Source organism: Monodon monoceros, unplaced genomic scaffold (assembly GCF_005190385.1).
Source record: "Monodon monoceros isolate NGI ecotype Baffin Bay Population unplaced genomic scaffold, NGI_Narwhal_1 Super_Scaffold_5, whole genome shotgun sequence".
Classification (NCBI taxonomy): domain Eukaryota; kingdom Metazoa; phylum Chordata; class Mammalia; order Artiodactyla; family Monodontidae; genus Monodon; species Monodon monoceros.
The window spans coordinates 56,522,891-56,550,755 of NW_021703782.1; the positions used below are offsets into that span (position 1 = coordinate 56,522,891).

Consider the following 27,865-nt stretch of genomic DNA (forward strand, 5'->3'; position numbering starts at 1 on the left):
GCTAAGGAAAATAATAGTGCACCCAAGATAAAATACAATCATATACTTTAAAAATCACAAACACTTGAAGGAGAACAATGCCATGAACAAGAGATACTATAATTAATAAATAGAAGAATAGCTGGCCTAAGGAATCAGGTAAGGGGAAACAGAAGACGAGTTTAAAAGAGATGCAGCACGTGTTATGATAGAGATTCCCAAACAGATCCCATCAATTGAAAAACAAGAATAGTAACAACCACCAGTTCTAAAATTAAAAATATTATTGTAAAGAAAAAAAAATTAAGATGTGCTGAATTCTGAAATGGATCCCACTGAAGATCAAATTAGCAACTGGAAGATGGAGCCCAGAGATTGTACAGAACACAGAAGAAAAGATCAAAAAAGAAGGAAAATGGAACACAAATGCTAAGCAGTATTGAAAAGAGATCCAGATGTTCTACTATCTCTCTAAAAGGCATTCTAGGGCTTCCCTGGTGGCGCAGTGGTTGAGAGTCCGCTTGCCCATGCAGGGGACACGGGTTCGTGCCCTGGTCCGGGAAGATCCCACATGCCGCGGAGCGGCTGGGCCCGTGAGCCATGGCCGCTGAGCATGCTTGTCCGGAGCCTGTGCTCCGCAATGGGAGAGGCAATGGCAGTGAGAGGCCCGTGTAACACACACACACACACACACACACACAAAAAAGGCATTCTAGATGAATAGAAAAAGAGAAAATAACAGAAATTTTCCAGACCTGAAAAAGGCCCAACAAGTAGGGTTAATTTTTTTTTTAAATCACCTAAACACATCTTAGATACATGTTATATTTCCAAATAAAAAGAGAAAATCCCAAAATCTTCCAAAGAATAAAAGAGAAAAATCAGATTACTGTCAGATCTCTAATCTGCAATAGTGAGTGCTAAAAGGCAATGAAACAGTCTTCCAATTTATAAAGGAAAATTAAATTTGGTCTACATCCAGCCTAATTTTCATTCAAATGTGAGAGCAAACATAAAGATTATTTTTTCTTTTTCACATTCAAGGATCAGAAGTATGCAATGAAGAAGTAAAGAGTAACCAAAATGCTAAATATGTGGATAAATCTAAATGAATATGGACTGTATGAACAATAACATTAATGTCTTCCGGGTTTGAAAACAGAGAGATAATTTGAATAGATGACAATTGTAGCATATAAGGAAGAAGCAGTAAAAGTGAAGTTTTAAATGTTCTAAATGTTCTTGAATTGTCTGGGAAAAGGGTAAAAGTACCAATTCACTAATAGTGGGAAAACAAATAGAATAAGGAAAAATAATAAATTCAAACAAAGACATGAAAGGAAAGAAACAGAAACACAGAACAGGTGGGAGCAAAGGAAAAAGCACGTTATAAATTGGGAGAACTAAACCCAAACATATCAGTAAGTTAACTGTAAACAGACTAAATTTTATCTTATAGACCAAGGGTAGCAGAAGTTTTCTTAAAATGCCAGATAAATATTTTAGGCTTGTGAGCCATACAGTGCCAGTTGCAAGTACTCAACTCTACATTGTATAGTTGAATTGAACAATGTGGGGCTTAGGGGCACCAACCCCAACCCCTGCGCAGTCAAAAATCATGTAACTTTTGACTCCCCCAAACTTAACTACTAAGAGCCTACTGCTGACCAGAAGCCTTACCCATAACATAAACACTCGATGAACACGTATTTTGTATGTCATATGTATTATACACGCTATTCTTACAATAAAGTAAACTAGAGAAAAGAAAATGTTATTTAAAAAAATCAAAGAAGATAAAATACATCTACAGTACTGTACTATATTTATCCATACCTAAGTTTATGTCATCTGTTTACAAGATGAATTGTCTGTCAGTACCTACATCAATATTGTCTTATATGATATGAAAAACTGTAGATGTTAAACATATTGCTAACAGTAGGCATCAAAAATTAAAAGATAATGTTAAAAAATTCATATTTACTTACAGGTATAATGATTCATGCATTAATAATGAGGAAGCAGTAATATGACTGCTCTATGGGTAACCTAATGTAATGGGTGGCACCGTGTGTGGTCTGTGTTTGTGTGTGTAACTTTTGATAAATTTTAACTTTTTATAATAGATCTGTGTATATTTTATGGTAGAAAATGATAAAATAGACTAGTATCTACATATAGTTTATGCATTCATGACATACCTAACATTTTCTTAATTTTTTCCATATTTCTAAACTACATGGTTCATCTGCAAGTTTTTCAAATTGCCACGAATCTCCAAAAAAATTTCCAATATATTTATTGAAAAAAAAATCCACAGATAAATGGACCCATGTTTCTCAAGGGTCAACTGTAGTGTAAAAGCTGCTACAGATAATTCACAAATGATGGGCGTGGCTGTGTTCCAATAAAACTTTATTTACAACAAGCACGTGCCCTAGTGTGCTGACCCCAGCTATAGGCCATGGGCACGTATTTGAAGATAGTGAGCTGTGAAATGATGGAAGCAGCATTTAAGTAAGATCACTGGTGGGAAATGAAACTGTTAGGAAGCCACAGGAATACTGAGGCAAAGGATGATGACGACTTGGACTAGGGAAGTGGCTATTAGGAGGAAGGTAAATGTTAAGTGTTTTTCACTCCTGTTATTCTTTGTTGACAGAAATTCTATATCTTCCTTTAAATAGAGCTACTCACTCAAGGCCAGGGCTGGACAGTCTGTGTGCTGTGGGAAAGAACCTCTTTAGTAGCTGCTTTAGTTTTGAAATAGATGAGGGTTGAGGTGACCAATTTCTAGAGGGATGAGGACTGAAAGGAATGTGTGAACAGTAAGACTGTTGGGCACTTAAAAGCACAGAAAGTTCAGACAGACAGGGCCATTCTTCCTGCAGTTCCTGTTTGAGATGCCAGTGACCCACTGGGAGAGGGATAAGGAACCAATTTCTGGAAGACGATAAATAAAGGAGGTTTGAGAAGTCAAATGAGGCAGCCTAGAGAGCCATCACTTGGGGTACTTCAGAACAAAGTTGAGGAGGGCTGATGTCCAGGGAGACCAACACAGCAGAGCAGGAAAATGCTGACACAGATGACACTGGAGAGTGACTTTAAGGTGTCATTCACCTTTATCGTTTTCTAGTAAGGATGCCTGGGACATAACAGCTGCTCAATGTTTGTTGAACTAAACTGAATCCAGGCAAGTATATTTTGGTCAAGCTATAGACCTGCTCGCCTGTTTCCTCAACAGTGAAAAAAGACTCCACACATAACTATGCCACCAGAGATGTTAGAGGGCTTCAGAATCACTGGGAGGCCTGCTTCAAGCACAGGTTGCAGGCGCCACCCCCAGAATTTCAGTGTGTCTGGGCTGGGGCTGTTGAATTTGCATTTCTGACAAGTTGTCAGTAATACTGATGCTGTTGATCCAGGGATCACACTTTGAGAACCACTGGGCTGGTGGGTTAAAGTGTTAAAGGGTGTGGATTATTCTGAGAGGCTCTAGTATAAGGCAATTCAGGAAGTACAATGTTTTTTCATCTATTCTTCTGTGTCAAGGGCTGAGAGAATCCTCAGGCAAGTATGATTTATAGATCACTGTACTTTCTTGGGGGACTGGATTTCCATACTTATTCCAATGGCATAGGCCATTAAAGCTCCTAATGGGTTGAGGATTTAATGAAGTATCTGGCAGTGAGGCTTTGTGTACCATTAGATTCCTTGAGCACAGAGCCTGGCAAAGGGCATCAAGAAATGATGAGCTGTGAAGGAGTTACAGGTTCAAAGTACACCCCCTTCCCTTCTTTTTCTTTTAATATGATTTGTAGTATGATTTTATTGTTGTTTTGCCAATTTTATGATTCTTTTTTCTTCCATAAATGAGCTGATAATTTCAAAACAGGCACAAATACTTTTATTTTAATTAGTATTTCCTTATCAGACAAGTAACAAGCTGATATTACCTAATTCCTTTTTCCTTTTGCTCTCCAAAGACGTTTTTTCCAGGTACTCCATGGCCAGCTGACGTTTCCAGCTCCAACAGGGAATACTGTTGGACTCAATGGATGTCCCTATTGTTGCAGGCAAGTCAGAGGACTGAGGCTGAAACTTTGATTTTGCTCTACATCCTTAAATATAGGTTTTAAAAGAGAAAGCTTTTTTTTTTTTTACTCTACCTGCACAATTTATGTTCTGCTCATAAATATTCATTAACTCAGTCACTCACGTGCCAATAATGGCCAACGCTGGGGGAACGCTGTATGATGCAGTCTAAGATCTACAGCAAGGAGCTTACAGTCCAGGGGAGGAAACAGACATGTAAACAACTTAGGCCGAAGGAAAAGCAGAACACGAGAGCTGTCATGTGAGAGCAAGATTCAGAAGGAGCAGAGAGAGGAGTAGATTGATGCCGAGAGAAATCAGTTTACCCAGAGAGCTAAAGAGCGGCGGGGGAGGAAGGGAGAAGGGAAGGTTGAAAACCGAGGTGTCCACGGTGAGCTCACACTGCAGGGTATGGGCTGCTATAGTAAGGGGCAGCAATTAATATGCAGTCTCACACCACTCGGGCCAGACAGAATTGTTCTGATCTCAGCGGTCTAAGCATATTACAAATGGCAGATGTCATGAAATGATACAGTAAAACTCAATTCTGAATACTTGTGCATCAGCTCGTAACATGGTGAGCACTCTGTCGCTCCACACCCCCAACAAGAAAAGTTATTTCTACCCTTCAAGTTCAGAGCATTAAAATAAATGGCTCACGGTGTCAAGTGTGTGGAATTAAATCATTATTTATGACATGTATCAGAAGCCATTTATCTCATTGCTTTTTGTTTAGTGAGATTCACCCCACAAAAGGTGAGAAGCTAAGAAAAAGTCAAGCAGCAGGCTAAAGAGGAAAGGGCAGAGGAATGAGCTCAGCCAGGCCAAGAGACAGAGACAGAAAAACGGGCAGAGGTGGTAGTGATCAGCCAGAAGGCTGCACTTATTCAAAACAAGCAAGGGAGGCTTTGTTGGCCTTGAGAAATATTAAACAAGACTCACAAAAGGATTCTAGAACTGGAAAGGCCATGGCAGTTCATACACAAACTGACAAATTAACAAATGACTCTTGAAAAGCTTTATGTCAACAGCCCAGTCACACTTTTTTTTTTTTAAATTTTGGATCAGCAGAAACACCACCAGGAAGATCACCAAATAGGAATCCTCTGGAAGCACCTTTTAATACCAGTACTAGAACACTGACTGCACACAGTAGGTGCTCAATAAATATCCATTGACCACATGAAGGATCGTTTCCTTATTATATATAACGTGTCAATTCATTCTTTCAGCTATCTCAATATTAAATATCTTCTATATGAAAGGCATTTTGAAAAATGCAAAAGGAGACACAAAAAGATGCCATCCATTTATTCAAGAAGCTTAATTTGGCAAACAAAAAGAGTTGTGATAAAAGTGTTGCCACGGTCATCACGATAAGCAAGATGAAGGGCTACGGACTTGGAAGGAGATGGGGATGGACCAGCAGAACAAAGGTGAAGCCGGCATGTGCACCTGAGCAGTTACCCATCTGCGCCCCTGCTCTTCACCACTCTTCAAGTGAGAAAGAGGGGCAACAAAGAAGGAACTTCATGACAGCCACCCGAGGGACACCAACACAGGACGAGGAAGGAGGTGCGATTCTGCTTGGACGGCTCAGGCCAGGTGGCAGGATTGCTCAGGCAGGTGACCCGTGCACCGCTCTGAACTGAGGGCCATGAGTCACCAAGTCCAGGCACTTCTGGGTCAGTTCCACAGACTGGCTCCCGGGAACTCATAATAAAGTATAAAGGGGGCTTCTCCAAAGTCAGAAGTTCCTTGTAATTAACTTCTTGGTGTTCAGAGGCTACGTGCAATGCTTCTACACCAGGTCCTATGCTGCCTTGCAGGGTGCTGGGGACGTGCTGCATGATGGCTGAGCCTGCAGTGGTGGCGGGGACAGGGAAGCTGTCTAGCAGGTTTTAGAGAACTGGGGAAGCCAGCGAGAGTGGGCTGCCTTTGAGTTCACCTTGAAGGACTAGCAGGTTTCAGACAGTCCACATGCAGAGGCATGAGGAGGGAGGGAGAGAGGACATTCTAGATGGATGTAACAAAGCTAAGAGGTTTCTGAGTGGCTTCAGCAACCAAGCAAGTCTCCAGGGCAGCCCAGAAAATCTCAACAACCTTGGGCTAAGAATGCCTGTTGCCCAGGCATGTCTCTTTGCTCATCCATCTTTTGCTCTTTGAGGGTTGGACAAATTCTACTCGTCTTGTTATCGAAGGCACCTGGCATGTGTGCAAACTAAATATCTGGGGAGTGCCCTGACCAAATACCACACTCCCCTGTCTTCCCTACGTGGATAGTATTTCACAGTTATTAGAAGCATGGACTGGGAAGTCAGACAGACCTGGTTTTGAATCCAGCTCAGCACAGGCACAAAGGATAGTCACAGAAACAGCCAAAATAACATGGCCTGAATAAACAGAAATGGTGAGAAGTCATGGGGGCAGCACGCTAGCCCCTGAACGTCTCCTGCCCTTCTTCCTGACACCCCCTCAGCAGAAAACAGAGCTTCCCCTCTGCAACTACTACCTGGGCTATGCAGAAAAGCCAGACATATAAGCAGATTTGCAATTAAATTAAATATTAAAGGCAACATCAAAATCTCATGTTCAAAGAGGCACTTCACTGATGGTATAAAGCAGCATTTGCTGAATCACGAAATAGGCAATGTTATCTATGCTGAGAAAAATCAATCACTTATCATTTCTACTTCTCTAACAGCCTATTTGGGTTCTATACTTCACTGCAAGTTTATTTCAGATTTAAAGGGCAAAGGGGGCATACAACTATAGCATATAGAGAGCTTTAGAACAAATCTTATTCCAAGTACTTATTAAGTGTCACTAAACATCTTTCAGCTGATGGGTGGGGAAAGCAAGCCTCCTAAACCACAAAATAAACATTTTGTAAGTACTTTTTATTTGCACTTTTATTTCTTTTTATGTTAATATTAAAGAGCACCTGTTTCCTAGAGGAAATTTCATTTTTTGAAATTATTGTTTACAAGAAATCAAACAGAAATTCTTACTCTCCTCGAATAAAGCATTTAATTGAACCCAGAATTACTGAATTATATACTTACTTAAAAAAAAAAAAAGGCACTCTGTCCTTTCTGATACAACGAGGTCCTGCTTAGTCACTGATATGTGCTCTCTAACCCACAAAAATCGACACAGATTTGTGAGGTTACTTATAACTTAGAAGAATTTTTAAAGATCGCTCTGAATTAATGCTGGAAATGATAGCATTTTAATCATTTAATTCTCTGTTAAATCTAAAAAGAAACACAATTTTCCTGTTTGTCACAGTTTAGGGAGACTGGCTTACAAGCTTCCTGCTGTTCCAAGGACAGGCAAAAAAAAAAATTCTTTATTTATTATGAATATCTGATACGACTTGCTATTGGCATTATCAGATCAAGGACTAGGACACATTTTCTGTTTATTTCTGGCCTCAAGCCTAAAGGCCTTAAGATATCTGACAAAAAAACAATAAATCAAAGACAAAGACTAATTATCCTTAGCAATATTTGTTTTGAGACAGTGCAAACATCCAACACTATAAAGGTTGCAGGGTTGTTTTGTTCAAGGTTTTTTTTAGAGAGGACTGTATGTTTCTGAAATGCCTGTTTTCTGTGTATTTACTGAAATTGCATTCACTGGTCGGGTCTGAGAGGAAACAGTAAAGGCACCTCTAATCTGCAGAGAAGGAACTGGCTCCCACGAGCCAAATTTCACCTGCCTCTCTTATCTGACTTCCTACAGGCACTTTTTAACAGTTTAAATGAACATTTATGTACACTCTTGCTACATATATTTATCTTGGTGAATGGTACTTATTTGAATGTTTGGAAAAAGGAAAAATAAAGAGATCTCATGATTTATTTTTGATCACTACACAAACCGAGATGCTGGGGTGTACTTCCTGCTCTAAACACCAGAAGCTGCCCCAAGGCCCCTGAATACATCTGACTCTTGTGAGAAACTGTCACCCATGAATGGTTCTCTCTGTGGCCTGCTGCAACCTCTTTGTCTCTTGTCTTTCAATTATACCAGCAGCAGACCATATTGCGAAAAATTATGTTTAACTTTAAATACCCCAGCACCATGTCTCCAAATAAAACTGAGGAAGCAGTGATGAAAAGCTATTAGGTCAACATCAGCAGACGTGTCACAGGTGGCCTTTCAGAGGAAGACCCTCTCCCTCTCCGGCGGGGAAAACTGTGGCCCTGAGAAGAGCCAGGTCAGGGTACAGCCCCCTGTGTGAACACTGTCCGGTCCAGAGCCCATCCCTCCTCCTGCTTCTGGAGGAACAATCACCTAACAGTGAGTTTGGGGATTTGTCTTCTAGATTAGACAAATGTGGGGTTTCAATCTCAAGTGGCCCTTAGGGTCACCGAGAAGTTCTTTTATCTTTCCCAGCTGAGGGAATGGACAAAAGGCGGTAAAACGGGCTCTGGTCAAAAGATTAAGATTGAACCCTAACCCTGCCCCCACTGTGGCCTTGCACTGATTTACTAACCAGGATATTGCTTCTGGATTATTTAGGTGGACTTCCTCTGAGGACGAGTAAATGGCCAATATTTTTTTCAATGATCTATTTGTGGGTAATCTTTCCAAGCTTAGCTGCTTCACTGGTCAAGTAAAGATGACAACAGCAACTACTCCTCATGAAGCTGTTCTCAGGGTTCAAAGAAATAACATCTATAAAAGGTTTCTCAGACCCTAGGACATAGTCAGAGCTAAGCAAGGCTGCCCCATCTGTTCCCAAACCTTACCACTCTTGAAGCCCAAGTCCGCACATTCTAAAGACAACTGAGCCTCTTCCTTCACCCAGATAATAGGGACCATGAGGCATGAAGGTCCTCAACCGCCCTGACCTCCCCTTCATCTTCAAAGCCACAGTTTCAAAACACTGATGCTCATAATCATTCAGACACCAGGTAACTATAGATTTCTGCGTCTTGTTATTTAATGCATTGATAAAAAAAAAACACGTTACCATGTCACAAACTAATTTTTAAAACAATTTAGTAAGTGTACTTCAATATTATTCTCTCCTCTGTAATCCTATGTATTTTATTTTTAATATTTTAAAATACTTTTCTGAAGAACTATCCATAGCCTTTACCAAAAACTGACAAAAGAGTCCATGAAACAAGTTAAGAATCCCTGACACAGAACAATTAAAAATGTCTAAAATCACCATGAATGAACACAGTGATTACAATCACCACATAAGAACAAATATTTCAGTGAATAAGCAAAAATGGAAAACATCGCTCCCACGGGGACCCAGCCTGAGGGGCAGGGGCGGGAGCTTCAAAACTAGGGTGGCGCGAAAGCCATGTGGATGAAAGGCTCTTGGTGCTGCAGCCAGGAGTCAGTGCTGTACCTCTGAGGTGGGAGAGCCAACTTCAGGACACTGGTCCACAAGAGACCTCCCAGCTCCACATAATATCAAATGGTGAAAATCTCCCAGAGATCTCTATCTCAACACCAGCACCCAGCTTCACTCAACGACCAACAAGCTACAGTGATGGACATCCTATGCCAAACAATGAGCAAGACAGGAACACAACCCCACCCATTAGCAGAGAGGCTGCCTAAAATCATAATAAGTCCACAGACACCACCAGACATGGACCTGCCCACCAGAAAGACAAGATCCAGCCTCATCCACCAGAACACAGGCACTAGTCCCCTCCAGCAGGAAGCCTACACAACCCACTGAACCAACTTTAGCCACTGGGGACAGATATGAAAAACAACGGGAAGTATGAACCTGCAGCCTGCAAAAAGGAGACCCCAAACACAGTAAGATAAGCAAAATGAGAAGACAGAGAAACACACAGCAGATGAAGGAGCAAGGTAAAAACCCACCAGACCTAACAAATGAACAGGAAATAGGCAGTTTATCTGAAAAAGAATTCAGAATAATGATAGTAAAGATGATCCAAAATCTTGGAAATAGAATAGAGAAAATGCAAGAAACATTTAACAAGGACTTAGAAGAACTAAAGAGGAAACAAGCAACAATGAACAACACAATAAATGAAATTAAAAATACTCTAGAAGGGATCAATAGCAGGATAACTGAGGGAGAACAATGGATAAGTGACCTGGAAGATAAAATAGTGGAAATAACTACTGCAGAGCAGAATAAAGAAAAAAGAATGAAAAGAACTGAAGACAGTCTCAGAGACCTCTGGGACAACATTAAATGCACCAACATTCGAATTATAGGGGTCCCAGAAGAAGAAGAGAAAAAGAAAGGGACTGAGAAAATATTTGAAGAGATTATAGTGGAAAACTTCCTTATATGGGAAAGGAAATAGTTAATCAAGTCCAGGAAGCACACAGAGTCCCATACAGGATAAATCCAAGGAGAAATATGCCAAGACACATATTAATCAAACTGTCAAAAAATTAAATACAAAGAAAATATATTAAAAGCAGCAAGGAAAAAACAACAAATAACACAAAAGGGATTCCCCATAATGTTAACAGCTGATCTTTCAGCAGAAACTATACAAGCCAGAAGGGACTGGCAGGACATATTTAAAGTGATGAAGGAGAAAAAGCTACAACCAAGATTACTCTACCCAGCAAGGATCTCATTCAGATTTGATGGAGAAATTAAAAACTTTACAGACAAGCAAAAGCTGAGAGAGTTCAGCACCACCAAACCAGCTTTACAACAAATGCTAAAGGAACTTCTCTAGGCAAGAAACACAAGAAAAGGAAAAGACCTACAATAACAAACCCAAAACAATTAAGAAAATGGTAATAGGAACATACATATCGATAATTACCTTAAATGTAAATGGACTAAATGCTCCCACCAAAAGACACAGACTGGCTAAATGGATACAAAAACAAGACCCATATATATGCTGTCTACAAGAGACCCACTTCAGACCTAGAGACACATACAGACTGAAAGTAAGGGGATGGAAAAAGATATTCTATGTAAATGGAAACCAAAAGAAAGCTGGAGTAGCAAGTCTCATATCAGACAAAGTAGACTTTAAAATAAAGACTATTAGAAGAGACAAAGAAGGACACTACATAATGATCAAGGGATCGATCCAAGAAGAAGATATAACAATTGTAAATATTTATGCACCCAACATAGGAGCACCTCAATACATAAGACAAATACTAACAGGCATAAAAGGGGAAATCGACAGTAACACATTCATAGTAGGGGACTTTAACACCCCACTTTCACCCATGGACAGATCATCCAAAATGAAAATAAATAAGGAAGCACAAGCTTTAAGTGATACATTAAATAAGATGGACCTAATTGATATTTATAGGACATTCCATCCAAAAACAACAGAATACACATTTTTCTCAAGTGCTCATGGAACATTCTCCAGGATAGATCATATCTTGGGTCACAAATCAAGCCTTGGTAAATTTATGAAAATTGAAATTGTATCAAGTATCTTTTCCGACCACAATGCTATGAGACTAGATATCGATTACAGGAACAGATCTGTAAAAAATACAAACACATGGAGGCTAAACAATACACTACTTAATAAGGAAGTGATCTCTGAGGAAATCAAAGAGGAAATCAAAAAATACCTAGAAACAAATGACAATGGAGACACGATGACCCAAAACCTATGGGATGCAGCAAAAGCAGTTCTAAGAGGGAACTTTACAGCAATACAATCCTACCTTAAGAAACAGGAAACATCTCGAATAAACAACCTAAACTTGCACCTAAAGCAATTAGACAAAGAAGAACAAAAAAACCCCAAAGTTAGCAGAGGAAAGAAATCATAAAAATCAGAAATAAATAAAAAGAAATGAAGGAAACAATAGCAAAGATCAATAAAACTAAAAGCTGGTTCTTTGAGAAGATAAACAAAATTGATACACCATTAGTCAGACTCATCAAGAAAAAAAGAGAGAAGACTCAAATCAATAGAATTAGAAATGAAAAAGGAGAAGTAACAACTGACACTGCAGAAATACAAAGGATCTCATAAGGATCATGAGAGATTACTACAAGCAACTCTATGCCAATAAAATGGACAACCTGGAAGAAATGGATAAATTCTTAGAAATGCACAACCTGCCAAGACTGAATCAGGAAGAAATAGAAAATATGAACAGACCAATCACAAGCACTGAAATTGAAAGTGTGATTAAACTCTTCCAACAAACAAAAGCCCAGGACCAGATGGCTTCACAGGCGAATTCTATCAAACGTTTAGAGAAGAGCTAACACCTATCCTTCTCAAACTCTTCCAAAATATAGCAGAGGGAGGAACACTCCCAAACTCATTCTACGAGCCCACCATAACCCTGATACGGAAACCAGACCAGGATGTCACAAAGAAAGAAAACTACAGGCCAACATCACTGATGAACATAGATGCAAAAATCCTCAACAAAATACTAGCAAACAGAATCCAACAGCACATTAAAAGGATCATACACCATGATCAAGTGGGGTTTATTCCAGGAATGCAAGGATTCTTCAATATACACAAGTCAATCAACATGATACACCATATTAACAAATTGAATGAGAAAAACCATATGATCATCTCAATAGATGCAGAGAAAGCTTTCGACAAAATTCAACACACATTTATGATAAAAACCCTGCAGAAAGTAGGCACAGAGGGAACTTTCCTCACCATAATAAAGGCCATATATGACAAACCCACAGCCAACATCGTCCTCAATGGTGAAAAACTGAAAGCATTTCCGCTAAGATCAGGAACGAGACAAGGTTGCCCACTCTCACCACTCTTATTCAACATAGTTTTGGAAATTTTAGCCACAGCAATCAGCGAAGAAAAGGAAATAAAAGGATTCCAAATTGGAAAAGAAGAAGTAAAGCTGTCACTGTTTGCAGATGACATGATACTATACATAGAGAATCCTAAAGATGCTACCAGAAAACTACTAGAGCTAATCAATGAATGTGGTAAACTAGCAGGATACAAAATTAATGCACAGAAAACTCTGGCATTCCTATACACTAATGATGAAACATCTGAAAGTGAAATCAAGAAAACACTCCCATTTACCATTGCAACAAAAAGAATAAAATATCTAGGAATAAACCTACCTAAGGAGACAAAAGACCTGTATGCAGAAAATTATAAGACACTGATGAAAGAAATTAAAGATGATACATATAGATGGAGAGATATACCATGTTCTTGAATTGGAAGAATCAACATTGTGAAAATGACTCTACTACCCAAAGCAATCTACAGATTTAATGCAACCCCTATCAAACTACCACTGGCATTTTTCACAGAACTAGAACAAAAAATTTCACAATTTGTATGGAAACACAAAAGACCGCAAATAGCCAAAGCAATCTTGAGAACGAAAAACGGAGCTGGAGGAATCAGGCTCCCTGACTTCAGACTATACTACACAGCTACAGTAATCAAGACAGTATGGTACTGGCACAAAAACAGAAAGATAGATCAATGGAACAGGATAGAAAGCCCAGAGATAAACCCACACACATATGGTCACCTTATCTTTGATAAAGGAGGCAGGAATGTACAGTGGAGAAAGGACAGCCTCTTCGGTAAGTGGTGCTGGGAAAACTGGACAGGTACATGTAAAAGTATGAGATTAGGTCACTCCCTAACACCATACACAAAGATAAGCTCAAAATGGATTAAAGAGCTAAATGTAAGGCCAGAAACTATCAAACTCTTAGAGGAAAACATAGGCAGAACACTCTATGACATAAATCACAGCAAGATCCTTTTTGACCCATCTCCTAGAGAAATGGAAATAAAAACAAAAATAAGCAAATGGGACCTAATGAAACTTCAAAGCTTTTGCACAGCAAAGGAAACCATAAACAAGACCAAAAGACAACCCTCAGAATGGGAGAAAATATTTGCAAATGAAGCAACTGACAAAGGATTAATCTCCAAAATTTACAAGCAGCTCATGCAGCTCAATAACAAAAAAACAAACAACCCAATCCAAAAATGGGCAGAAGACCTAAATAGACATTTCTCCAAAGAAGATATACAGACTGCCAACAAACACATGAAAGAATGCTCAACATCATTAATCATTAGAGAAATGCAAATCAAAACTACAATGACATATCATCTCACACCAGTCAGAATGGCCATCTTCAAAAAATCTAGAAACAATAAATGCTGGAGAGGGCGTGGAGAAAAGGGAACCCTGTTGCACTGCTGGTGGGAATGTGAATTGGTACAGCCACTATGGAGAACAGTATGGAGGTTCCTTAAAAAACTGAAAATAGAACTACCATATGACCCAGCAATCCCACTACTGGGCATATACCCTGAGAAAACCATAATTCAAAAAGAGTCATGTACCACAATGTTCATTGCAGCTCTATTTCCAATAGCCAGGACATGAAAGCAACCTAAGTGTCCATCATCGGATGAATGGATAAAGAAGATGTGGCACACTGGGCTTCCCTGGTGGCGCAGTGGTTGAGAGTCCGCCTGCCGATGCAGGGGATGTGGGTTCGTGCCCCAGTCCGGGAAGCTCCCACATGCCGCAGAGCGGCTGGGCCCGTGAGCCATGGCCGCTGAGCCTGCGCGTGCAGAGCCTGTGCTCCGCAACAGGAGAGGCCACAACAGTGAGAGGCCCGCGTACCGCAAAAAAAAAAAAGAAGATGTGGCACATATATACAATGGAATATTACTCAGCCATAAAAGGAAACAAAATTCAGCTATTTGTAATGAGGTGGATGGACCTAGAGTTTGTCATACAGAGTGAAGTAAGTCAGAAAGAGAAGGAGAAATACCATATGCTAACACATATATATGGAATTTAAGAAAAAAAAATGTCATGAAGAACCTAGGGGTAAGACAGGAATAAAGACACAGACCTACTAGAGAATGGGCTTGAGGATATGGGGAGGGGGAAGGGTAAGCTGAGACAAAGTGAGAGAGTGGCATGGACATATACACACTACCAAACGTAAAATAGATAGCTAGTGGGAAGCAGCCGCATAGCACAAGGAGATCAGCTCGGTGCTTTGTGACCACCTAGAGGGGTGGGATAGGGAGGGTAGGAGGGAGGGAGACGCAAGAGGGAAGAGATATGGGAACATATGTATATGTATAACTGATTCACTTTGTTATAAAGCAGAAACTAACACACCATTGTAAATCAATCATACTCCAATAAAGATGTAAAAAAAAAATGGAAAACATCATGATTAGATTACTGGTACCCTAGGTTTCTCTTTTTTAAGGTTGTTGTTTTACTGTTTTTACAATAATCAAAAAAGGTTAGAGCATAAAAACCATGGTATCTTTAGAGCTTTTTTTTTTTCTTTCTTAACATTTCAAAATCAGAACTGGCAGATTTGCTTCCACAGCAAACCAAAGACACTGTGCACTACCCTCAGTTTCCCTGTTTTTGCAACTAGCCATGAACAGGTCATAAAAAGGTTTATAACGGCAACAGAGGAGTCAAGTAATTCTAACCATGCAGATTTTCTTCATGAAAATAACAATACCTTATCCACATTACCTACAATGTGTTTCTGTCATGAAAAATTGGCTAAACAACGTCAAACAGGTATTAGACTGGCCCAGCAACGGACTCTTCAGCAAAAGGGTGAGAACACTAACTTCTCTGAAAACTTCATATAGATTAAAAGTAAACATTTTTCAGATGTGGGCCACATCTTGCTTATTCTTGCCATGGCTTTTATGGTGAGCTTTTCATTCTCCCTCTATTTCTCAATGGAATTTTCTCAATATTTAAAAATTCCATTTCTGTGAGATCTGTTCAAACAGAACAGTGAATTACCAAAGCAGATGTGTGAAAGAACTCTAAGAGACATTTACTGCTTCTATTATGGCTCACTGGCGATCGTAAAACTAAAGTGTGGTCGTCTTCTACCATTCACATTACTTTTTTAAAAGGTGAGGATAATCCGGTTCATCCTGAAGTTCACACCCCTATTCCCCTTATGTGTATGCCTGTGTGTGATGAGACAGCCCCTCAGCTGATCCATGGAACCGGAGTCCATCAAACTTCAGGGAGTAAAAGACAAGCTGCTTTTGTCTAAGTATGTATACATATAAATTTCAGTGTTACAATTTTGAGGCCAACGTGGTACTTTTCAATGGTAAACGATAAAGAAAAAACAGTATTCTTTGGAATCCCCTTCAAATGACTGTGGTCAAATGAATGCAAAATGAGGAAACAGAAGAGTTCAAGACCTCTAGGGTTTTTTGTTCTAAAGGTTAAGATTTGGGGCTCATAATGCTTGCCGGTATCTGAGCAAATTTCAGGCTAACTCACACCCATCCGGCTCCCTGACAGAGGAGAAGCACTGAGGGAGACTGCAGTTTGAGCTCCAGGTCCCCCACTAGGGAGCAGGGTACTTGGGTGAGTTCCCATGTGCACCTGAGCCTCAGTTTCTACAGCTGCGCTTCATAGGATCACCGTGGGAATTAAGGGGGTAATGGATACAAAAGTGCTCTCTAAACACAAAAGGCTTTGCAAACATGGCCATTGTTACTGTACCCTTTAAAAGATGAGGAAAAAAAGGAAAAAGAAACAGTAAAATGTGATAATGTATCTGTTCCTTTCCGGTTCCCACAGCAAAAGGCACACAAGCTTGAACATAGGATACAAATGAGGCAGAAAATCAGATTGCACCAGTTATAAGGGGATTATACCACTGAGGAACAAAAAGGGTGTGATTTTTCAACACATCTTCACAGAACAGCGTAGCCCCATTTGCTGAGCCCGTGGCTGAGCCCCGTGCCAGGACAAGCATCAACAACTCTTCTCAAACTAGTCTGTACCAAGTTCCCCTGTTCAGCCTCCCTCAGCAACACGTGATCTTTCTTCCCCCTGCTGATGTCTTCCCAGCTGTGAGCCAGTGTACTCATTCTTCAATCCTGGCTTCCCATTTCAATGTCAAGTGTGACGACCACAGCTTAATTCTTTATCACGTGTGTTTTTTTTCAGATTTACTTTTAAGAAGTGTGTGAGGGGGGGAGAATCTTCTTACTAGATTCAGGGTTTTCGTTTTTTGAGTATTTTCATTTTTTCTGCAATAGCCGTGTTTAGTTAACTATTTTTTAAAGCAGGGTCACTGAAATCATACATTTATCCACTATTCATCAAAATGTAAGAAACTAAACACCTGGATTCACAGACCCTTCTTAAAGTATAGGGAACATGTATTTCTGCTTTCTTACAGAGGTAAACTCTTTTTTTTTTCTTTTAATGATGTTAAGCTTCTTAGGGAAAAAAAACCAAACTCAACAACACCTATATTACTGGGGTGGAAAATTTATTCTATTCTATTACTAGACTTGTGTGGAGTTTGGCAAAATGTCACACGGGGTTTCCCTATTAAGTGAATTCTGACCTCCACTTTGGACTTATATAGTGTTAAAACCATTCCTATGAAAGTGACAAACTGCATGTTTCCATTGAAAACCACCCAGTAGCCCCCAGGGAAGAAAGAATAACCTGTTCAGGTTCCCTTGAAATATTCATGAACTCAGCAGAGGATCAGATTAAAAACAGAGCCCCCAAGCAGAGGAGGTTTTGGTTTTTTCCCCAAGTTTTAAGCTTTATGATGGTCTTTTCACAACTTGGCCCACCTGCTCATAAAAATGCTCCTATGCCCCGCCAGGATTATAGTTTACCTTGCAAACTTTTACCTAATGGACAAAACCAAGATGTACAGTTAATTCTTCCCCTTGCAAGTGAAGCGTAGTTATCAGCAGACATATATGAGAAATCATGACAGTGGGTTAATATTGTGGGGTGTGCCTATTTTTTTGAAAGTGACAGCTGGGCACACTGGAGATACAACATAGGAAACATAAACCCTTACCACATGAGTCAAAGAAAAATATGCTTAGGAACTATCTGTCGGGGGAAAGGGGACACACCACACATCTTAAAGTCAAGTGAAAATGGTGTTATTGTTTTGACTGGTCCACTGTACTGAACCTCCTGTGGCAAGGTTGAATAGAACATCATAAAAGAGCCCTTTCCAAAGCCATCCTCCATTTGACCACACCAGACATTAACACAAGGGAAGCTTAACCCTTCTGAAAACATTTTAAACCCGATCAAATTAAAAGCAGCACCAGAGAGATTATTTTTTCCTAGCAAGAACCCACAAGCAATTTACTTGACTAGAGGAAAAATGCAAAGAAATCCTTTATCACAAAATAGCTTCTTGAATCTTTCTACGAATAAACCTTCCATCCATCCATCCATGAATGCCTATCCTCCCTGCTGATAACAAGCTGTGGAGATAAATATTTTATGTTTTTCTATAAAACCCCAAGTGATGTTTTCAAATAAAATGAAACTACGACATGCCACTGTCAAAAATGGTCCTAGAAGAGGTAAATGTCATTTTAACGGCTGTGTGTTAAAATATTTAGTAGAAAGAATCTACTTGTTAAGTTCCTACAGAAAACTCCAAAGAGATTATAAGCACATCTATCAAATTTTCATCTACCTTGGGGCTGACCTACTGGGGAAACCATAGAAAGCCCGGCCTTGTGCTATGAGGGAGCTGGAGGTTTAGAGTTCTGGACAATAATGGGGTCACAATCAAGTACAAAGATGGGGCCTGATAGAGTTTCTGCAGTGATTCCCCAGTGAAGGCGTACTGGCAACAGGCAGCTGCATTCTGCTTTAAGCCACAATTTCAGCTAAGGAAATGAATCCATGTGATGGACCATCAAACTCCCTTGTGAGAATTCTGACCTCTCACTCCAAACCTAGCAAAGAAACACCCATCAAATATTAGCAAAAGAAAGACCAAGCCAGCAAAACGTGGGAAGGATTTTTTTTTAAGCCTCATTTAAATAGCTTCCATACCCTACCCTTTGGGAATTATATTAGGTAACTTTTTTAAACAAGGAAAACTTGGTTTTAAGGAGCTTATGGGAACATTTAACTTGGAATGGAAAGGTTATTTGCTCAGTGTTAGGCTAAAAGCCAAAATCCACTTTTAGCCAGAGATGATTTTAATATTATACCTCACAAGAGTATTGTGTCATGTGAGCAGGCGGCAGAGATAAGCAATGTAGCAAAGTTATGACTTCCCCCAAAGACTCATTAAAATGTATTATTAAGTATAAAAAAATTCGGAAAATCCAAGAGGAACCCGTCTGTACTATCTCAGAAACAGTAAAAATTCTTTCCAACTTATCACTTCTTTCACTCTGCCTCCTCTACATATACCACTCAGTAAATACTGGGAAGAACTCGATCCTGATGAAAAAGAGGATGAAGATGAAAAAGAGGATGAAAAATGCCCTAAAGAGCCACTATGATGCCCTGCATATGATTTTTCCTTTAAATGTGCTACAGAGGAATATATGATGAATTCCGGTGACTATAAAAAATAATAAACCTGTGAAGAGGCCATGATATTTTTTAAATTATTCAACCCACAAAACACTTTAAAGTATGTTAAATTAGAAACATTATTTTGAAGAAAAATAGTAACTTTTTCCCACTTCAATTTTTATAATCTGAAATTTTAATAACTCCAATATTTTTCTTTTTCTTTCTGTTTTGGTTGTTAACTCATGTCAAACTGTTTTCCCTTGGGCTTCCCTGGTGGCGCAGTGGTTGAGAGTCCGCCTGCCGATGCAGGGGACACGGGTTCATGCCCCGGTCTGGGAAGATCCCACATGCCGCGGAGCGGCTAGGCCTGTGAGACATGGCCGCTGAGCCTGCACATCCAGAGCCTGTGTTCTGCAACGGAAGAGGCCACAACAGTGGGAGGCCCGCGTATCGCAAAAACCAAAAAACAAACAAAGAAAACAAAAGTGTCATCTTAAACTGCAAGGATGTCTGTTAAACATCACAATTAAACATGCCAAAGGAGAAGCCATGTTGTCAAAATGCCCACTTAACCCACCCAAACATCTCAAACCCACCCTTTGCTGACGTTCTATAACCCCATTTTTTAAAGTTTTTTTTTTAATTAATTAATTTATTTATTTATGGCTGTGTTGGGTCTTCGTTTCTGTGCAAGGGCTTTCTCTAGTTGTGGCAAGCGGGGGCCACTCTTCATCGCGGTGCGCGGGCCTCTCTTGTTGTGGAGCACAGCCTCCAGATGCGCAGGCTCAGTAATTGTGGCTCACGGGCCCAGTTTCTCCGCGGCATGTGGGATCTTCCCAGACCAGGGCTCGAACCCGTGTCCCCTGCATTGGCAGGCAGATTCTCAACCACTGCACCACCAGGGAAGCCCTAAGGTTTTTTTTTCTGTTTTTAAACAAGAGAAAGTAGACAGATACATGTTGGTAAATGCTAACTGTCCATATTCACATAGAGACACAGTGTAATCTCTGAGCCCAATATACAGAGAAAGGAGGAAAAAAGCTAGAATTCTATGCACTAATACACAGGGGCCTAGTACCCTCCAGCTTCCAGCAGAGGTAAGGGAGCAGAAGGTTTTTCTTTTTTCCCACAGAGTATGGTGGTGTTGATTCCACAAAGTTTTTGTTGAGACAGGAAGGGATAAAAATGAATTTGGAACAGAAAGGGGTAGAGATTCTTTTCCCACTGAATTCTGCTCAAGGTATTTCCCCCCAAAATAAGTTGTGAGCCATGGTATAAAGAAGAAAAGAGACCTCAAAAACAGGGCAACTGAGCACAAGAGGAGAAGGAGGAAATAAAGAAAAAAAAGACTGCAACTTGCTCCCGGGGACTGGAGAAAATTAAAACAGGAAGGTTGGAATCCATCAGTGTTCCATTAGTCATCTTCTCCTTCATCTTCCTCTCCTCCCTCCCCCTCATCGTCATCTTCATCTTCTTCATCTTCATCCGCATCCCCTTCTTCATCAATATCTTCCAATCCTTCTTCCTCTTCGTCATCATCGTCATCTTCTTCTCCTTCCCCTTCCTCATCATCCATGCCCGGAATCAAGTAGCACTGTAATGGATTTGGCCAAATATCATCTTCGATGACCTCTCCTAACTTATCTGCACCTGCATCAGAATGATCAGTAAACCAGGTGAAGAAGCTTTCTGGGTCCTCATGCTGTCTCTTCCCGCTGGCTTTATTCTGCGTTTGACTTGAACGTTTTGTCAAATCCTTTCCGGATTTCCATTTGAGTTCAGCGGACTTTGAAGATGGATCACCACTCTCGTTCAGATGAAATTCTTTGGAGAGAACTTTATTTTCGAAGTAAGGGTTTTCATCAAAATAAAAATCTATCCTGTAACCTGATTTAATATCTTCAAATTCTGTCACTTCGACTCTTGTCAAATAATGCAGCGCCTCTTCGTCCTCCTCCCCAAGCAGTGCAGACACTTGTGGATGGTTAGCAAACGTTGCTCCCCCAAAATTTGGGATTTGGGCGATCAATTCCGATCTCTTCTGAAAAAATGGTTGGCGGAGTTTGTTATATTTCCGTTCTACTTTCAGAATCTCCTCACTGGCTTGTTCGTTAAGTCTGTCTGTTTCATTTTGTACTTCATCAATATGTTCAACTGCTTCCTGCTGTTCTTTCTGGAGGGGAGGCGGCGGCGGCGGGCGCGCAGGCGGCTCTGCTCCCTCACTCAGGCTCCACGCTCCAGCTCGCGGCTGATCTCCCCAGCCGCTTCCTCCTCCCACTTCCTCCTCACGGCGAGGGCGGGCGGCCGACAAAGATTTTTCTAAAGTAGCTTGTATAAATACAGATAATGTCACACACTGCTAGTGATATAGTTCCAGTGTCATTTTAATTATATTTTTCCTTAAAAAATAATTCACATTAATAAGCGGATAGGATTGGAGGAGCTCTGTTGCAGCAATGTTTCTCAGTTCTTTTGAACTTTCTCAACTACCATCCATCGCTATCTATCAGCTGACTTCCTTTGGGTAGTCCTTCAATTTTGCCAAAAGGAACGAAAAGGAGCCACCTGAGTTGCAAATAAGTACTTGCTACCCAGTCATTACATTCATTCCCTTTTTCAACTTTACTAAGACCAGCGTTTTGCATCATTCCTCTGTGTAACGTGCCAGAGGTCTTCCGACACAAGCAGGGTACCACAGTAAGATCAGAGACAGACACGAGCCAAGTAGGAGATGGGCTGTGAGGGGGAGGAGGACAGGAGACTCTGTAGACCTGTAGACAGCCGGTGTGTTCTTGAGCAGATCGACTTCAGGGAAAAGTGTGGATTAACCTTGTACATGCTCTTAGGAAGGATATGCGGGAACGTGGGCATCAGTTCAAAAGTGCCTGCCAGTTGATCCTGTAGTTCATGATCCCAGGGGTCTTCTGGTAGCAGCTACAGTTATCAAAAGTCAGCACCTCGGTCAGGAGCAAGGGCTGAAGAGGGCAGTGCCCAGTGCAACATTTACTTCCCAAGGGCAGAGTGGCAGCTGGCTCAGGGAGGGACTGGAGCTGAGAAGCAGGGTGGGCACCCTTCTCAGAGCAGCCTATTCCAAAGTGTATTCTCCCAACTTTCCCATCTCCCCCAGCCTCACTTTTCTATCAAGTTTCCACTGAGACACACAGCACAGACTGTGGCTAAAATTGTTCCCATCTGTGACAGAGGCATATTTACTCAGCAGAATAATAACTATTCTGATGCTGGTATTGTAGCAATCAATGTAGGTCAGAGGACACACAACGAAATATCTTGTGTGGCCTAACTCAGAAATTCACAATTAGGCCAGTGGAGTTTTAAGATACAGAAATATCTACCAATTTTTAAAACTTTCCTGCTTGCTCTTGGGTTCAAATGTACTAAATGTGAATAACTTTTTTAAATGAAAAGTAATAAAAGAAAGAAAAAGAGGAAAAAACGAAGTTCCTCCACTGCATGCTCCATTCACTTTAGGAGGGGTTAATGTGTAAGCCCAGCGGGGAGCACCATTTTCTATAAATGCTAAAATTATCTCACCATGCAGTCTGAGAAGAAAAACGCAACAGAAAAAAAATTTTTAAGCCCACACTCCTACGAGCAGAGGAGGAAGTGGGAGCATAAGCGTGACTCCCGCCTTTCTGCCTCTAGCAGGAGCTCTCACGGCAATGCCACCCAAGGACCCAAAGCTGCTGGAGGGTCAGCCGTCAGGACTCTGCATTTTACAACGTAAAAGTCAGGTTAAGTATCAGACCAGAAAGAGCCTACCCTCCCCCCTTTCTGGTTGTTCCCCATAGTTCACCCTACACAACTAGACTTGATTAGAAACAACTTTCAGCACAGCCTCACTGGCTCTTTTGGAACCAGGAAAAGGTGAGAAAAATCCCAGAATAAGAATTTTAGAACTGAAAGGATCGTTTACCTTAGAAATAAGGAAACTGAGGCCTGAAGCAGATGAGCTTGCCCACAATCACACACCCAGGGCTGAGACGCCCCCAAAGGCATCCCTCTCTCCTCTGCCACGCGGCTCAGAGCTCTGTCCTCCGCTGCTCCTGCCCCACTGGTTCCTTTCTCTTCTCTGACGCACCTCGTTTCTTCCAGCCTCAAGGACCTTGAATATACCACTCCCTTAACTTGCATAACTTCCCCCCACCATCTCTACCTTCATCTTGGCTGCACCTCTCTCACGTTTTAGTTCTTAAATGTCATTCCTTCAGGGTCATCCACTCTTGACGCTCCAAATTAGGTTAGTCTCCCTGATGGACATTGTCATGGGACAATTCCTTTTCATAAATAGTCATTTTTAAATATATCTCTCTTCCTAGACCTAAGAGCTCCAAGAACATTGGAACCAATATGTTCTGGTTCATCCTTATAAGCCCTTACATATAAGCCCTTATAGGTAACGGCTCAGGACCCGGAAGAAGGTAAACACTCATTAGATATTTATAAATAAATTTAATAAATATTTACTACATGTTGGATACTGCTTTGAGGGTAATACTGCTTTAAGTAAATAATTATTTACTTAATTTATTCCTCTAAACTCCATGAGATAGGCAATAGTAATATCTCCATTTTACAGATGTAGAAACTGAGGCACAGAGCAGTTCAGGAACTTCACCAAGATCACACAGCTCATAAGTGGAAGAGTCGTGGCCCTGGGTAACATTTATGGTAGCTGCTTCATAAAGGGTCAATGGAGACCTGCATGAGAACTTAGTGCTTGGAAAGATTTTTAAAGAACAAGCTATGAGCATAGTGGGCCCTGATATCGGACACTAGATGAGCATTTTCCAAAAGAATATGTTAACAGACTTTATATTAGTCATCTTTCATGCTCCAGCAGCAACAATCTCCAAAGCCTCATGAAATGTTTGTTTCTTGCTCATGTTGAATGCTGGCTGTGACTCTGCTGCAGGTCTTTAATCTGGGCCCCGGGCTGGGGGAGCGCCCCTATCTGAACCACGCCGTTTTCACAGATGGGAACGGAGAGATGGTGGCACCACGCAGAGGTTCCTAGAGCTTCAGCCAGCAGCAGCACAGGTCATTACCACTTAAATTAAATTAAAAGCCCCAGACTCGTTATTTTCTTCCCCTAAGTTCCCCAGGGCATTAGAAGCAACCAACCACCTCCATTCAACTCCTTATCTTCACTAAAATGTTCTATGGCAGCACATACTTGGTCCCTCAGAGCCTTGTCTCCTCTAGGCACTTGATGGCAGGGATCTAAAGGTGATAATCTGAGTAGCTCTCTGCCCCTGCACACCATGCGCTACCAGCTGAATTCTTCCTACAATTCTTCGTAGCTTTTTAGTCTTCTCTTCACATAATGCTTTTACTCTTTCAATCTTCTCCTAAACAAAAAACCTCTTAAGGATCTGGACCCAAATTCTCATAGAGGTACGGTGGAGAGACCTCCCTATCTTTCTTTTGAGAGAAGGGATGATGTAGAAGGAACACAAACTGTCCCACAGTTTTACTGTTTGAATGCTACCGCCCTGTCTCACAAAGAACGTTAACTTCCATTTGCCTCAGGCACTTTACATGCAGTAACTCATGATTCGTTATGTCTCTGGATGTTAGGTATGATTATCTCATTTTACAGGTAGCAAATATTAGACACCTGGAGATTAAATTCCCTGCCTAAGGTTTCGTAGCCAACAGCAGAACCAGGACAAGATCCCTCCTGATGTTCTGCCCTTTGCATAGAAAGGCTCATCTAGGCTTTCTGATGATCTTGAGCTAAAGTTAAGACAGAGCCAGAGTAAACATCAACTCCTCTCTCCCCTGACATACGCAAATGCATACATCCACACATACTAAATATATATTTTATTTATTTATTTTTTATTTTTTGCGGTACGCGGGCCTCTCACTGTTGTGGCCTCTCCCGTTGCGGAGCACAGGCTCCGGACGTGCGGGCTCAGCGGCCATGGGTCACAGGCCCAGCCTTTCCGCGGCATGTGGGATCTTCCCGGACCAGGGCACGAACCCGCGTCCCCTGCATCGGCAGGCGGACTCTCAACCACTGCGCCACCAGGGAAGCCCACTAAATATATTTTATATGTGTGTGTTTTATATAAAATACACACATACAAACATATGTACAAAATACCAACTCGGAACGGGGGGAAATGTTCCTGAACTGTCGAGTACATACTGACTGCTGAACTGAGAGAACTCTACTTATTTGATAAATTATTAAATACTGTGCAGCACTTCTTCAGGAAAACAGACAATAGGGAACTTCAGTCAGGTCTCATCCCTGCTTGAGATGGAACCCTAACAATGGATAGGAATATAAATATTAAATAAGGAAGGAACACTTAATGGTTGGTGCTCTATTTTATCATTTCTCCTAACTCTGACACTTTCCTTTTATTGCACACAACATGATCACTCATTCTGTTGAATAGAATGAATGTTCCTATTGTCAGCTCTCTGTTTTGCTACTGCAAATCCTTTGCAAAATTGCCCGTTTCATTTTTTATCCCCTGTAGATCTTCCTGCCCTCATGGAAGCAGCTTTAAAGCAGTGTGAGTTCCAGAGCCAAGTGTGACAACCCAGCAGTCTCAAGATGAAGTGTCAAGTCAGCAGACAAGGCTGCCTGCAGTAGTGGGGCCGACTTCTTCAGGAAAAGGACTGCCCGAAGCCCTATGGAGGCCCACTGGGTCCCACAGGCAGGAAGCAGTCAGAGCTCTGTCTCTGCGAATGGCTACACAACAAGTACTATCCTTTCCATCATCACCCTCAGAAAGGACTCAAGTGCAAGGCTCTGGAAGACTCAGTGAGGGTGTGCAGAGTCGCTCTAAATGGGATGCCTCTAGTGTCTATCTTGATCACGGTGTCAGTGACAATGCCTGACTGGGTTCTCCTCCTGACTCCTCCTGAATCTCACCTGCTAGGGAGGCTGAAATGAAACTCAGGTGAGCACACACCAGTCCTAATGGAATGTTGGTCTGAGTCCCTCCCTTTGTGCCATTTTAGTGGGCAAGATTGGAGGGAAACCTTATAACTGGTCCATTCACTCATCGTTTAAACGTTTTCTGGGTATAGACTCTGGCCCCACATGAGGCTCTGATGATACAAAGCTGAAGATCCCGTTGGTGTCTGCCCTGGAGGAATCACAGTGTCTCCAGAAGGAGGTCTCAGGAGTGTAACTGTGATGACTCCATCCCCAGAGCCAACCTGATGCCATTCACAGGGCGGTAGGCCAGGCCAAGTGGAAGGCACCCAACGTTTAAACATCGTCCCCCAAATACCTCCCACAAAGCCCCTTTAGCCAGCAATTAGCTCTCTGGGTTCCTGCTCTCACGCAGTTTCTAAAGAAGTGCGAGAAACAGGGGATGTTCACCCCGTTCCCTTGAGTTTCTGAGGTAACACATGCCATTCCTTACTAGCCCCTGGCCTACCTTCCACTGTTTGCCCCTCTGAACTCCTCTCCAGGGTTTTAGATACTTGTTTTGCAGATGCTGGAAACACAGAGGATACCTTCCGTCAACTCGAAGAGGTCTGTCTTCATACTTCCTCGTGCAGAGCAGTTATTCTACTTCCCAGATTTCCCCCTAACCCCTTCAGGCTGTGGACCCATGGGGTGTTCAGCATTTTTCAACAGCAATGCCAGGTGTGACTCTGGCATTTATGACTGCCAGCATTTTCAGAGTGGATGGATGCCAGAGACACACTCCTGGAGCACTTTTAGTCAACGGGGTAGTGCCTCCTGTGAGATGTGATGAGTGCCTCTGATCCTTTACAGCTGATCCACCAGGAGGACAAATGCTCAGGCTGCACTCTGCTGTTCCTTGCTTGCAGTGAGTTTGACATGCTGTATGGGGCACAAGTAGAAATGTTTCCCTGAAGTTATTTAAAACCCTACAGGTGCCAAGCTTGCCAAATCATAAATTTAGGAAATTGCATTCTGTGAGACTAAGTCCTTCCCTTAGCACTTTAGCCGCCTAGTTATTCTTCAATTTCTTTCCTACAAACACTTGGCCCAGGTCCCGAGGTTCATCCCATACCTATGTGTCTCCTCAGTACATAAAAGAGATTAAGGAAAGGAGAGGAAACAATAAAATTTCAGGTTTACTGGCACAGTAAGTGAAGTAATCCCCCTATGCATACACTTTTCTTACAGGAAGCTCACTTACTCAACCTTTCCATTCACCTGCCTGATGAGATCTATACAAGTATTTTAAGAGGGTAATTTGGAAGACTTACAAGAGTACAAGTTGTTCAAGCTGCAGTATTAGTCTCTGTTGTTGGCTTTAGGTTTAGCTCATTTACACAAGTGAATAACTGTCTGTTACTTAATCAGATCAATCAAGACTCATTTAAACTACTTGCTAATAGTCCTCTTCTATACACCAGCAGTCTTCAATTGTTTTTGCTTACAATTCCCCCAAAAGAGTTTTGGAAAACTGTACCTTTCCTTGCATATGTTAAAGTTAAC

General features: G+C 41.3%; 2 protein-coding genes across 5 annotated transcripts in view; both read right to left on the bottom strand.

Annotated features, from left to right (window-relative positions):
• Window positions 1–27,865, bottom strand: part of KDM4C (lysine demethylase 4C) — a 400,055-nt gene that overhangs the window by 79,256 nt on the left and 292,934 nt on the right. The window lies entirely within an intron of this gene.
• LOC114883850 (protein SET-like) lies at window positions 20,329–26,664 on the bottom strand. Its single transcript, XM_029202015.1, has 3 exons — window positions 26,486–26,664; window positions 21,986–22,206; window positions 20,329–21,729 (listed from the first exon to the last, which is right to left on the bottom strand). Exons 1-3 carry the CDS (start codon window positions 26,662–26,664, stop codon window positions 20,816–20,818), a joined length of 1,314 nt encoding a protein of 437 aa, XP_029057848.1. The 3' UTR covers window positions 20,329–20,815.

What these genes read in the sequence shown, in the direction of transcription:
- LOC114883850 (XM_029202015.1), bottom strand. Translation starts at nt 26,664, where the DNA reads ATGTTTAAACGTTGGGTGCCTTCCACTTGGCCTGGCCTACCGCCCTGT. An exon ending in TTGTATCATCAGAGCCTCAT is followed by an intron (nt 22,207 to 26,485) that starts GTGGGGCCAGAG and finishes TTTTCCCTGAAG; the next exon opens with TCGATCTGCTCAAGAACACA. An exon ending in ATGTAATGACTGGGTAGCAA is followed by an intron (nt 21,730 to 21,985) that starts GTACTTATTTGC and finishes TATTTATACAAG; the next exon opens with CTACTTTAGAAAAATCTTTG.